Raw genomic sequence first — 14,691 nt, 5'->3', positions numbered from 1 at the left:
ATTAAAGTCTAATGTAGAGCTAAAGAACTGTTGGGAAATAAAGTTTTCAGGGATAAATGAAGAGGAAAATAATGTTACTACTCGGGCAAGATAATATTGTCTTTGGCTAGTCAAGAGCATAGTACTGCTTTAAATTTTTTTTGGGGGGGGAGATAATTATGGGGCTCATACTTTTTCGGCTGGTGCTCTATCATTTGAGCCCCTCTGCCTGTCCTTTTGATGTTAGTTACTTTTTGAGATAGTGTCTTCCTTTATGACAAGGTTGGCCTGGCCTGATGCTAGTGTGCTTCCTTGTGTCACCATGGTTGTGATGAGTCTAGTGAATTTATTTATGTTAGGCTGGCCTCTAACTGTGATCTCTTCCTCTGCACTTCCAAATAGCTAGAATTATAGGCTTGAAGCCACCATTCCCAGGACTCTGTAGAGTTTTAAAGGATTAAATTTAGACTAATTTACAAGTACTGTGTGACAAATGGTAAAAATATTTTGATTACAATGAACATATATGGCCTAAGATTTTTGAAGCTGGAACACTAGCTTTGCTCCCTGCTTAACTGCAATTAGGAGACTAAGACAAAACATCTTACTTACCTCCTGGTGTAACAGCTAAGACTGACTGGATCAAAAACTAAACCAGAATTCTTAATTAGGAGCTTTTGTCTTTTGTCTGCTATTCTTGTTTGCTGAGTTCTAAGCGGAAATGTCTTACTCTTCATATATGTGTTGATAAACCTCACTAGGTCTGTTATTTCCCCTCCTTGGTTAATTATACTGCTGGAGGGGGCAACATTTAATTTTGCTCTTATGAATGAATATCCTGTTCTTTTAAAACACCACTCTTAAAATGAGTGTTGCAGACACAGATAGAATTAACAGATACTCTTTGGAGTTTCCTTACTTTCTTGTTTCAAATAAACATTCAAAGTCAACTTTCCTAAATGCATCAAGGTCAAAGATACAAGATACATTTAATCAAAAGGAGTGGATCATAAATGTTTCTGAAGAATCAGCTTAAGAAGTAATGGAGAGGCTGGGAAGGTGGCTCAGTGGTACAGCGCTTGCCTTGCATGCTCGAGGCCCTGGGTTTGATTCCTCAGCACCACATAAGCAAAAAGAAAAAAGCCAGAAATGGCACTGTGGCTCAAGTGGTAGAACGCTAGCCTTGAGCTGAAGAGCTGAGGGACAGTGGCCAGGCCCAGAGTTCAGGCCCCATACCTGTAACCTCCCCCCCCCCCAAAAAAAAAAAGTAATGGAGCTTTGTGATATGAATACAGTCTAAGGCTTTAAAACTTAAGACTTTTTTGTTGTTATATACTTCTGTGTGTTTTGTGGGTGAGGGAAGGAATAGGAAGAGAAGATTCTTACTCATTCTAGCCAGTACAGATGGTAATACTTTATAGGAAGGGAAAAGGAACATATTTAACAGCATCAAGAAAAATGAAAGACAAAAATAACATTTTATTGATTAGTTTAGGTTTCAAATACATAATGAATAAGGAATGACTCCTTATCTTCCTGTATTCCAAAGGATTCAATGAGAAGCTTTAAGAAACATTAAAAAGTAAATTCAGCAGAGTCTTGATGGGAAGAAAATGAAGCTTCAACTGAAGTCTGCTTATAAAATTTAGTCTTTTCGTTTATGTTGTGAAGCATCTTGATTATATTTGTTTCTTTTTTGGCTGCTGGAAAGTCATACTGCATTAGGTAAGGCTGTTCTCATAACCAGAGACCAGCAACTTGAACAGTACCAGGCACACGGCAGATACTGAATCCATTGGCTGAACAAGTGTCAGTAGCCTGCTATAGCACATTCAGTCAGAGCAAGCATACAAGCCAAAACTCTGGAGTCTAGGAATTTGGCTCTCTGGTCATCTGGCTTGATTCAAGAGCAGCGTTTAGAATTTCTAAATAACAGACCATTAATCTCTCAGCAATGAATATTGCTTCTTCCAAAAGAAATAAAAAAAACTGTACAGCATTGATTTTCAAAATGTGCTTGGATTCAACAGGAGGCAGTATTGGGCCACAGTGTTTGAAGTGTACAGGCCAAGCCAGATCTTTCCTAGGGTAGTTATTTGAATTTGAAGTTTAAATGTAATGCATTTGAAAATACAGAAAAAAAATTAAAATAAGACAAAATGAAACAGACTATAAAGGAGATTGAAGAGATCTCAAGTGACTTCAATTCTTACCTCTAGGGAGATGGATGATGTCATTCTCACTGGGAGTGGGCCACATTGGGACGTCTAGGTCAATCTCGCCACGGTAATTTTTCTTCTCAATGGGTATATTAGTTGGTTCTGGGACGTACATTTCTAGAAGGAAGCATTTTGTGTAAGAGATGATGGAAATGCTGCCCTTCTTATTTTTGGTTTTTATATCCTCAATTTAAGGACATTCAACACTGTATTTCCGGGGACATGGAAGTTCCATTTCCATATTTCCGTCTATCATTAATGCTACAGAGTCACTAGCTTTGTTGAATGGTAGGAAATATTTCTTATAACATCATAAAAAGAGAGGGTTTTTTTTTTTTTTTTAGTCAAATGGTGTTGGTTTTGTACAAAATGATAAACTGATGAATGTTGGCTAAAATAAAATGGTTTCTTTTACTCTGCATGGGCAAAATAGTGTACTAATTTTAATTTTTCTCCTTAACTGTCAAAGTTAACTCGCTTCTACAAAATGTCAGCAGAATGTGAAAAGTTAAAGCTTATCTACTCTGCAAATGCATTTCTTGACCATTTCCCTACAGGGAATGAATGCATATAGACTACATGATAGCTGCCTGAGTTAGGACTCAAATATCCATCATGTTTCCCAGGGAACTATTTAGTCCAGAATTTAATCTTTAGTGATTGTATTTAGAGTATCTAGTTGATCATACAGGCATCTGATCACAAGATACAACATCAAACCAAACCATCTAATTAAGTAGGCTAGGTTGAGAGTCAAATTCTAAAACCAGAGGAAAAAGTCAGAGCTGTTCTCAGAAAATACAAATATATTTTTATATCTACACTTCATCTAGCTGTCAACAGCTAGCCCTAGATTTTAAAGATGTAATTCTTGAGAGTCTCTATTTTTAATAAATGTGACACTCATTTATTTCCTCTCAGCTAGATCTTGCCATGTGATTAATTAATGGTTTTAAAAAGAGGTCAATTGACATTTATACTCCTAAATATTCTTTCCTAAAGACTAAAACAAAAATACGTAGCATACAGAGTAAAACAGGATCAATACTCTTCTCTGATGAGAGTGATTGTTTTCTATCCCCAAATTACCAGGCTTTCAGAAGAGCCTTGAGATGAATGTGAGCCATAAGAGGTGTACAGAAAAGCAGGCCCATTGTGCTCTAACGAGGCATCCAGCCAGGGATTTACACTCAAGAGACTGTAAGGAATCAAGACTGTGCATCTAGTAACTATATCCCAATGTAGTTCTGTGATTCCACAGCTGGAGCGTTCCTGTTGCCTCCAAGAATGAAGTTGCTTTAGCCTCAGTTTTCTAACCTTCTGCTTTCTTATGTGTAAGGCCTTTAAGAATGATTGTTTCCCTTAAGTAAAGCCCCTGCAAATTCCAGAATTAAAAACTGAATTTACTGAAAAGAATCATCTGCAGGAGCAGGAGACTGAGTATAAATGACTCTCAATCAAAATATCCTGTCAGAGTTACTGAAGAATTTATAAACCATGTGACCCCATAGGCCCTGGTTTGGTAGGCGTAGATTGGGTGATTTGGGGATGTGCACACTGGTAGGAGTGGTACTTATCCTACCTATTAAGAGAGTTTGATGTGTGCAATGAGTCTCTGGATGAACTTGGGAAGAAAAACGTTTAGATGACATGTTTCAGTGCATAAGCCCTCCACAGGCCTTAGTACCTGGGGCATCTTGAACCATGGGCCTTCCCATGAACTTATACAAGGACAGAGACCTGACCTTGAGGGCTCAGTGGAAAGCTGAATCTCAGTTCGGTACCCACCAAACCTGTGAATGTCAACAGCTTGCTTCTGCAGAAGCCCCAGAGCTGGGATCAACTCAGTTCTACCTCAGTTTTTTTTCCTGGGTGAGATTAGTGGCTAAGTGTTTTTGCAACTCCTGGGTCTCTGTGAGTGTTCACTCTGAAATGTGCAGCTCTTTGGTCCTGATGAGGAACCTGAGTAGCTGCAGAGCCTGCAAGCTTTCCTGGGCAGAGGACATGGGGGGAACCTGCACTATGTCCACTACCATGCATCTCTGAGTCATGCAATGTACCCAAACACTTTAGCTGCATGGGGTGGAGCGGGGCGACAGTGCTATCCTGGGCACCATTCACCTCCACCATGGTTTCTGAGCTAAGAGGACTGCCTCCTCCCTGGTAGCCTGAAGCTCAGCAGCAGCAGCAGTGGTATCCTGCAGCAGGCTGGTGCCCTGTGCTATGGACATGTGAGTTGTCTCAGAGAGTCTGGTGCGTGAGCAGGGCTTCTTAGTGTGGAGGTGTCTCCACAAGTCCATCAGTCCTTGTAGGAGATGAACTTTTATAGTATAATTTTTTCTAACACCATTTTTAAAACAATAGTACAATTACCAAAACAATCATTTTTTTTCTTTTTGCAAACCTCACTGATCAGGATGAACGGAGGCAGATAGAACAGATTTACCTGTTTTCATCTGGGCATGTTTTAAGCAGTGTGCCGTTCTCTCTTCTAGAATTCATGAACGATTCAGCTACTTCCATGTGCAAGGCACAGAAACTAGAGTTTACTGCTCCAGGAGCATTAGCCTTCACCTCTCCCAACTCTTCTTCATCCAATGAAGAGAGTCCACCTGACTTTCAGATCTAGCTTAAATCCCTTCCTCTTGTGACAGGCCAAGGCCACGTTTTTCTGGGATCAGAGGCAGAAAATAAAGGAGCTGTTTTGGCAGGAAATGGAGGCATAGAAACTAGAAGATCTCAGGGGTTGATCTGGGCAGCTGTGCGGGGCTTAGGTTAGAAACAAAGATATTGAATGACACAGTTGACATGAAGAGTGGGCGGGCTCAGTGGTTATGTTGCATGTGGGCAGAGATGAACCACAGAGCTAGGGGCTTGAGAGTGGCTGCATGTGACAGGAGGGTGGAAGCCTGAAACCGGACAACGGACAGAAGCATAAATGAGAGCTGCACTCCTTAAATGCAGCGCTTCCATTTGGCTTCTGCCACGCACTCAGAGAATGACTGCATATTCTCTCCTAAGGTTGATCTTGGACCCCTTTCTGCCTCGGCTGCTCCACCAAGGCACCCAAATTGCCACTCTGATAGGGCAAGGTGTCATTAGGAGGGTGCTATACCAATGTGGTATACTGCCACAAAATGTTAAGAGTACAAATCAGCAGAACCTAACAATTCTGGCCAATCAGCTCTCACTTACCTGGACCCCAGAGACTCCATGTCGGAGGACGTTAAACTGGCTCACACTACTTGGGCCAGATGAATTTGTGGGTGGGTAAGTTAGCTGCTTGAATTCTATCTTAAATCAAGGTTACAGCTAGAAATTGGAAGGATGATGGCTTAGATACCTGGACACATTGGACAGCAACTTCCTTCCACATTGATGGGTTCAACACAGGGCAGAGGCGGGCAGCTGACAGTTGAGCAGAGGGTCTGGCCCTGTAGGCAGTAGCAGTGTGTGCAGCTGTCAATGTCCCACCGCTCTTCGTCAGCGTAGGCCTTCCCACTGAAGTGACACACCACCTTCTTTGGAATTGTGTCTTCTAGTGAAAAACGAAAACAAAAAAACAATACATGGTGGAGTTGTTTGAGGTAACAGCATACCATAGCTCATCCTCTGCTTAGAAAGCAGAGCAGTATATAGCTCAGTAAAGTCACACTGTGGAATCTGGTTTCCTCCCGTCCCATTGCCATTTTCCTTGGCAAACCTGTGGAATCTTCCTTTGTGGCCAGAACCTGATCAAGAACGAGGCTGACTAATGCAGGTGGTCCACGTAACAACCATTTGGGAATACTCCCCACAGGGAGAGTGCCACTAGACTATCATCTAAGAAAGAGGGAGAGAGGAGATACAGGTCCAGCCAAGTATATTTACAGAGACACAGTCAAGAAACCCTGACGTACAGACAGAGTGGTGAGCACTGACAATGGCAACATTACAGGAACAGATAGCTATCTCCATCACAGACACCCCTCCCCTGGGGACAGGAGGTGGGGGGGGTGAGTGGAGTAGAGGAAGCCACCCAGAGAGAACCATTTCCTTCATTTTTCCAGGGACACAGTGTGGATTTCCCTCTCACCATTGTGGACATTTCCATTCCAGAAACAACTTTATTTCACTTCAGTTTTCTCTTTTTTTCAAAAGCATAGTTGAGGAAAAACATTATTAGGGTTACTTTAATAGAGAACATGGATTTTAGAGCTTCAACATTCTGCTTTTCTTGTCACACCCCCATCCTCATTTTCTCATTCTTGTCATACCCCCATCCTCAGTTCCCATTTGCCAACCTTTTTCCTTGAAAGTTCCTTTCCCTTCTAATTTATTCATGAGTGATCACATTTCACAGCCTGTTCTGTGAGCTGGAGCTCAAGAAAAGGGGTTCTGAGTGAACCCAAGTGACCAGCAGTTCTAGCAGACAGGCAGAAATGGGACAGTCCATGGAGAAGTCTGAAGGGTTTGTTGTTGCGGGCAGGCCAATGGCTAGACCATCCTACTGAGGCGGAAAAGTTTATGCTTAAATTTAAAGGCAGCTCCATGGACCACTGGCCACTAGTGAACACTATAAATCTGGAAGCAAGTTCCATAGAACTGTGTGGTCCACAGCCCAGCATCTCTTAGAAAGCATTGTTGACTGAGCAGATGCAAAGGTCAGAACCCAGAATGTTTGATCATAGGAAGAAACAGGTCGGGTGTTATAATGCATCATCTCTATTTCTCAATACTTGTCACTCATTATTGCTGCTAAGGGGACACTGAGTAATGATAGGAAGTTCTAACTGTAACCAGAAATCCATCTTCCATTATCTATTAAAATTACATATACTTTACTACATTTGCAAATGTTCTATACAAAGTGTTCTGGTGTATTGCATATAAGCTTCACAAGCCAAATGCATGGCACCCATTTTTGCTAAAACATAGTTCTTAAAGGAGGCGATGTCACTAATGTATTCAAAGTGTACATGGTAAACTGGATGAATAGTCTTAGTGAGCCTAATGCAACCTGGAAGTTGCAGTCATTCAACCGCCAGCCATCATTTCATCTAGGACACTCATTTGGCCATCAGATCTAGAGTCTGTTATGTAGAGAATTCAGTAGGAAAGGAAACATACCTTTACAAAACAATACTACTGATTACATTTTACATAAACCTAGTAATAGCTCGTGAGGGACCAATTATCACTGGGTAAAATTTGAGTAATCCATTACTGTGAGCGGTGATTTAAGAAGCTAAACTCCTTGCTCCAACTCAGCCATCACTCTCTGCCCCTTACCTCTCTGCACTTTTGCTAGTGATCTTCCAAAGAAAAGGAGGTGGACAGGAGCAAAACCACAAAGGCTGAGGATTCTGTTGAAATGGCATACAACTCAAGGCCAAACAATGGCCTATATTTTCTTATGATCTTTGAAAAGACGCTCATTACATCTGAGAATATTTAATTAGCACTACTAATATTGGTAAGGTCAAAATTAGGCCAAGAGGTTAAAAATGCCAATTCTGTGTTAAGCATTACAAGGGCATTGAGACATTTAGCAAATTTTTACTATTCTCAGTGCTAAGAAAAAGCTGACCCTGACTTAGGGGTGGTCAGAAAGTGGTAGAAGCCTTGTTAATGTGAGCTTTAGTTTACTTGCAATAAAGTCAATTTGAGACCCGAAAGTTATCTCACTGGTATTACTGGGATATTAGCTGAGCAGGGCATACAGGCTAATGTCAGTCCACCATCAGATGGGAGCTGCAGTAGAAGCCTTCTTATTTTTGCCTCTGATGTGCTTGAGGCTCTCTAGAAATACTTTCTTTCTTTTTTTTTTTTTTTTTTTGTTGATCGTGGGGCTTGAACCCTGAGCTTGGGCGCTGTCCCTGCACTCTTCAGCTCAAGGCGAGCGCTCTACCACTTGAGCCACAGTGCCACTTCCTATAAATACTTTCTGATGACACAAAACTTTCAGTGATCAGAGAAGGTTGAGCTGATTTCAGTGTCTAACAAGGAGTGCGTCAGCGTGCACTGCTCTAGGCTAGGAGGGTCCCCAAATGCCCCAGAGATTACAACAATCACTCCTTCCTGTTGCTCTACAAGGGTGCTTTGCTTAACCTCTACATTTAATCAGTTTAAAGCCTAGCAACATATTTCATAACAGCAAATTCTGTTTCTTCAAACCCAGTATAGAACCACATCACATTCGTCTTTAACACAAGGATTGATCACCACTTTACTACATTTTCACGTGAAGTAAATGGAGGACACTTGTTTTTTGAAAACCTCTGGGCTCATCTTTACCAGGGTGGCTACTGCCTGGCCCAGATCAGAGTAGATTTTAGTTATAAGGTTTCACAGAAGCATTTTTGAGTTTGACTTAAGTTCTCCTGAAAGGCCAAGAATTTCAACAGAGGTCTGATAGAACAGAGCGAAGAGGAACAGGAAGATGTGGAGGCTACTTTGTACAAAGTCTGTAAAGTCACCAAAGCCTTTGGGGGAACCAGCACAACCTGAGAAGGAATTATTCAAAACAAAATGAAGTAACATTCTAAGCACTTGGTCTTAAGAGGAATACAGAAACCGAGACTGGCCTCTCCAACTAAAAACACTCAGTTTACTTTTGCCTACTGACTGGGTTGAACCATTTAATTTTGACCACTGCGTTAGTCCAACTGGTTTACTTATGCTGACAATGATACTGTGTTTTATTCTTTAATACCCAGCATCAATCAGTCATAAGGTCTACTTACTGAATGGCTGCCTGTGTACCTGGTAACATGCTAAACATTTCCTATTTCTCCCCAGCTCCTTGGATAGGATACTGTTTCAATTCCACAGAAAAGTGGAACATGGAATTGGATCTTGGCCCCCCAAGATCGTGGCCAGGAAGTGTCAGGGTGAGGGTGGGAACCAGTGGGGGGCCTAATAGCCCCCCCCCCACAATTTCTGCCTAGCCCACATGCACTGGGATGATCCACGAGAAGAGGCCTTTCTGGGCATGTATCAGAGTCACACAAACCAACTTAGTGACTCTTGGAAATGAACCCTTCTTTCAATGGACTGCAGGGATGTCTACACAGTCCTAACACGGGATGGTTACTGAGGATTCAGGGACTTCCTTGGAAAGTCTCTCTCCTTCCCAGGATTCTCCTTACCCCCAGAGGAAGATGACTACACAAGTATGTTCCAAGGAAAACAAAAGGCATGACATTATGATTAAAGTTTTCACTTTGAAAACAAACACATCAGGAATTACATGCCCAAACAAATGATCCTCTTCTGTGGAGTCCTTGCATGGGCTCTGACTTCACGCCAATGTTACTTACTGCCTTAGCTTCCTGGTTCTTTGGGCTTTTCCTTTTCCTAGGGATTCCAGGGCCAGTTTTGGGAACGTGTACTTCTTGGCCATACCTTGGTTTAGATCAGCCTTGGCGTTTTGTTTCCTCAGCTCTGACCTCTAATTTACCCCTGGGATTCCACTCAAAATAACTTCTGGCCTCTTTCAAGATAAACGATTTGCCTTTGCAACCACAATCAACACGATACGTGTCAGGGGCCCGGGGCTCGACTGCCACAGTGGCTCTGCCAGTGGGGCTGTGTAACTCACAAAATGCCCGGATACTCATCTTCTCTTTTCTGGATTCAAATATGAGCCACTTTACCGTGTTTCACTATAATCACAATAAAAATATGCAATGTCTTTATAAAGCTGAAGGCTTCAGCATGGGCTCTTTCCTTTTTTTGGCACTCTAGTTAAGATGAAAAGGGTGTGTGGGGGGAGGAGGATGACAAGACTTTCATATCACTCCTCCCACCTGGCTTCTTCAACTGTCCAAACTTCAAGCTGTTCAAATCGCTGGTCCTTTATCAAGGTAAGAAAAGATGCTTTAAGAAGGTGCGCGAATTGGACTTGTTTTTACTCTGGAGCTATTTTATACCATAAAGTTAATTAACAGTTGAGGAAACCTAGCAATGTTGTTTCCTTCCCCTATCAAGATCCGATTTAGTCTCAGAGTCAGTGCTGTAGACACATGTGCTTGTGCAAATAACCGAGATGCTGGATAGACTGAGCCCCTGAGAAGCGAGTGTCTCCAGAATGTCCTTCCTCTACTCTAGGGGAGGATACAGGACTCCAAATTCACTCTGTTCTATACCATACATTTGGCTTTTCAATTTCAGCCTTGGAGCCAACTTTCTGGGACTGATAGTTCAGGTTCTAATTCTGTTCTGGTGGTCATGGTCACAGTGTGGGAGTGAGTTCCTGGGAGGAAGTTAGGCAGCTTTAGAAACTGCATCAGTTCTTTTCAAATCTCCTGCGTACTATTCAGGGTTCGGAAAAGTAATTTACTCTGGGATCCTAATGGCCCAGAAGCTAAATGCAGCTCTTGCTCTCAGAATAAGCCCACTGCAAATTAATCCAACACAGTCCAACAGTGGAGCATGTGTTTCCTCCTACATAGTGAGACTGGGTCCTGACTCCTACATCTCCCTTCTAACCCTGGGGACACATTAGGGAACAAGGCATTCAAAGCCCCTATTCTCAGGGACATTCTGGATACAGAGCAACACAACAGCTTCATGAGTTCATATCCACGAAGCTTTCAGTGCCAAAGATGGTGAGATGTGCCTAGTGCAGGCTCCTGGCTTCCACTTCAGTGTGGACTCTTAACAGCTGAAGTAGTTACAGAAAACGTAGTGGAATCATTTGGGCCCAAGTAGGTACCATGTACAGGATGGGGAACATGAGATCTAGAAAAGGAATTAGGAAAGACAGCTAAGTATTGCCGATGACACAGCTGTCTTGGCCACGTAGAGAGAAAATATCTTTTAAATGTTAGTTTGTATCTGTAGTGGCACATTACAGTATTCCTCCTCCAACCCACACGGGAAAAAAAAAAGTACTATCTTATCTATGATTTCTCCAACCAATAAGACACTCAAATCCCTGCCTTGTCATTTTAATTTCTATATTGAAACATGGCCATATGCTGGGCACCAGCTTCACTTCTGGAGAATAGATGAAAGATGAACAGCCTGTTTGAAAAATTAGTTTTATTTCTTTTCTCTTTTTCTTTCTGTCTCTCTTTCTCTGTTTTTTCTCTCCCTTTCCCTCTCCTTTCAACATAACAAGGAAGCTCAACTGGAAATTTCAAGAAGCAGAAATCTGAGCAGATAACAAACAAGTTAGTAAAAGGTGTGTAGAACTCACCAGCACAGGTAACTGAATTTGAGCACACTGGCTCAGGGGACATGACAGGGGAGAGTGTGAAGAGGAAGTTCATAATACCATACAATTCAAAGTAAGACAGAGATCTCATACATGGTAACTCTGCTGGAAAATGACTGAAGGATTTTGGCTAAAAAAATTACAAAGAACGTTTAATGATTTTAATAAAGAAAACATCTGATCTCAATCTATCTCTTTTAAAGAGACAAACGTTATCATGTAAGCTCACTCTTACCTCTTTATAAGGCCTTACACTGATTGCTCTGTATGCTGACTGGCCAGTAAAGCTCTTTCTTAGAAGCCCATTTTGCATTATTTTAGTTCCATCTATAGGGAGGGAAAGTCTTAAGTCTATTTAAAATGATTGATAGAGTCTTTCATATTCCTTCAATACATTGGAATATTGTTATTCCCAATCAACAGAAGAATTGTAATTATTTTCTGAGTCCCATGAAGAGAAATCTCCATGAGTTGGTAAATATGGTGACTTTTGGTTGATTCCTACTGCTTGCCATGAGGACAGAATTTCTTGGGGAAAAAAAATATAATCCTTGTATTAGGTAAGCATTTCTTATGGGTTAAGTAAGCATTTCATAGCCAGAAGTTCAAGAAAGCATTCCATTTTCTACTTTAATGCAGTCTTTTTCATAGCAAGGCATATAGTAAGAGTCCATGAAGACTATACACCAACTCATTTTTAGATAACTAAATGTAGTGTAAAAGGCAGGTGGGAGCAAAGAAAGATCAAGCCAGCTCAAATAGGGAAAAAATGAATCTCATTTTCTCTAGGACTGAAGCAAAGCTGTCTGTGTGAAAGTCAGAGCATAGTATCTTGTTAGAAAGACCTTGAGGTGGAAGCCAATGGGCTTCCCAAATTGTCTGAATCTGTATATGCAGATGTTTCTTCCTGTCAGGAAACATGCCCCTAGCAGTTTCCAGAAGGTCTTCATCAGATGGACTGGCCTATGAAAGAGATGTCCCTTCCTACCATTAGAGAACAGAAATCAGGTTTGGCTTCCTAGACAGAAATAAGCCGATGTTGGCAGACTCTAGAAACCCTAGCGCCAGACTCATTCTGCGAGGATGTGGGGCAGGAGCTCAGGCTGAGAAGAGGCAGCAGAGGTCCCCTCGGAGTCAACAGCAACAGGAATCTGTTTATACCACTGAAGGACACTGATTGGGAAGAGAAAGCTGCTTATGGGAGAAGCAGGAAGAGATGCTTCCTCGGGTGCCGGGCAAGACCTAAACAAACTGAACCAAACTGTTTATTTTTGCTGTGATAACTTTAGACCAGTTCCAAAGTTAGTGCTGTGCATGACAACCCGCATGCTCTCGTTCTCAGGGCCTCTAAACAACATACCACATCGCTTTCCTTTCCTTTAAATCTCTTTAGCATTAGCCTTGACAGCCTGTACATACCGGAGAGTGCTCTAGAGCAAGTACCTGCTGTCCAGAAATCACAGTGGACCTCCACAGCCAGTAGTTCAAGGACTCCTCAGATGGAACTAGCTTCTCAACGTAAACATAAAGTAAGAGTCCCATTTTCCTCACTTCTACAATGTCCAAAGGCATGAATGGACAGTGAAGGTTGTGGCTGAGGCACTGTCATCTGAGCTACAGAAGGCCTGCTATTTCCACCTGGATCACAAAGGTGAGGGAACTCACAGGCTCCTTAAGGTAAGAGCAGGCAGAAAGAGACTATGCCAAAGCATTACCTAAAAAATTCTCATTCTTTATAAGCTCATCACTAGCCGACCGTTCTCTTGGAGAATCTGGAAGCTTCATCTGAACATGAGCTACTAAAATTTACCTGGTGTGTGTTACTCAAATCGGCTGCCATCTGTGCTACAAAAGCAGTGATTTTCCTTAACCAGTATACATTTATATCATTCTTCCTGATTAAAAAGTGCTTTTCTATGTTGTATTATGTCACTTGGTTTTCATGGCACTTTTGTGAAGTGTAGGACTTCTCAAAGATGAGACAGCTGAGCTAGGGTAGAATCTTGTGTGTAACCGGAATATGATAGCATTGTGATCATAATCCTTTGGCTCCAAAATAAGTTCTTTCCAATGTGCAGACATGTTCAGTTTTAAGGAAATATACTGGAGAAGAACCTGTGAAAATGGGTTCCAGTAGAATAACACTACAGTTTAAAAATGTGTAACACTGCCGGGTGCTGGTGGCTCACTCCTGTAACACTAGCTACTCAGGAGGCTGAGAACTAGGAATAGCACCTCAAAGCTAGCCCAGGCAGGAAAGTCTGTGAAGCTCTTATCTCCAATTAATCACAGAAAGAGCCAGAAGTAGAACTGTGGCTCAAGTGGTAGAGCACTATCCTTAAGAAGGAGCCCAGGGACAGTGCCCAGACCCAAGAGTTCAAGCCCCAGGACAGGTGCAAAAAAAGAAAAAAAGCGTAACATTACATATTATTAAGATGCTGAAATAAATATTGATTCCTGATGTGTGTATTGTGTAATATAGATATACAAAGAAGATACTGTTTTGATACACCTGAATAAACAGAAATCTAAGCAAAAGGATAGACTTGATATGAAGTACAGACCTCTCTCCTATAGGGAGAAAAGATCAATTTACAGTTATAACATCACAGCCAGCTAAGAAAGAAATACACTTCTAACGCAAGCTAGACCATGCCTGATTCATTGTGAAGCTTTACCTCCAGTAATAATATATAGTATATATATATATATATACTATATAGTATAATAATATATAGTATATATATAGTATACTATATATAATAATATATAGTATATAAAGCTAAAAAATTGCTGACCCCTAGTTAGGCAGATGTATGCATAAGAACACCATTTTTATGAGCCATCATAGGCCTTAAACATATACGAGAGCTAAAGACATTTTAGAAACAATGTCATGTAATCAGACTATCTTAGGATTGTTCACATGTAAGTCATAACATAGGTATCATATATACCTATTTCCTTTTCATACATTATATGCAATAAACATAAACAACTATTATCCCAAAGTAACCTTTAATAAAAACTTTGTGTATGGACACACACACACACACACACACACACACACACACACACACACACACACACACACACACACACACACACACACACACTGGGGCTTGACCTCAGGACTGAGGTACTGTTCTTGAGCTTTTTCACTCTGCACACACACACACACACACACACACACACACACACACACACACACACACACACACACACACACACACACACACACACACACACACACACACACACACACACACACACACACACACACACACACAC

The 14,691-nt window shown here is 41.5% G+C and overlaps 1 protein-coding gene across 4 annotated transcripts in view; it reads right to left on the bottom strand.

The window, feature by feature from the left end:
• The window catches only part of Crim1 (cysteine rich transmembrane BMP regulator 1), a 182,602-nt gene that overhangs the window by 3,723 nt on the left and 164,188 nt on the right, over window positions 1-14,691 (bottom strand). For all 4 annotated transcript variants that reach the window (XM_070025357.1, XM_070025359.1, XM_070025358.1 and 1 more), the window contains 2 exons: window positions 5,542-5,736; window positions 2,193-2,315 (listed from right to left, as the gene is read on the bottom strand). In XM_070025357.1, coding sequence (XP_069881458.1) covers window positions 2,193-2,315; window positions 5,542-5,736 — 318 coding nt within the window. The remainder of the gene's footprint in view (window positions 1-2,192; window positions 2,316-5,541; window positions 5,737-14,691) is intronic.

The sequence above is a fragment of the Dipodomys merriami genome, unplaced genomic scaffold (assembly GCF_024711535.1).
Source record: "Dipodomys merriami isolate MVZ:Mamm:240054 unplaced genomic scaffold, mDipMer1.0.p SCAF_17, whole genome shotgun sequence".
Classification (NCBI taxonomy): domain Eukaryota; kingdom Metazoa; phylum Chordata; class Mammalia; order Rodentia; family Heteromyidae; genus Dipodomys; species Dipodomys merriami.
The sequence above is the reverse complement of the archived record's forward strand: the minus strand, read 5'-3'. Positions and strand labels throughout refer to the sequence as shown.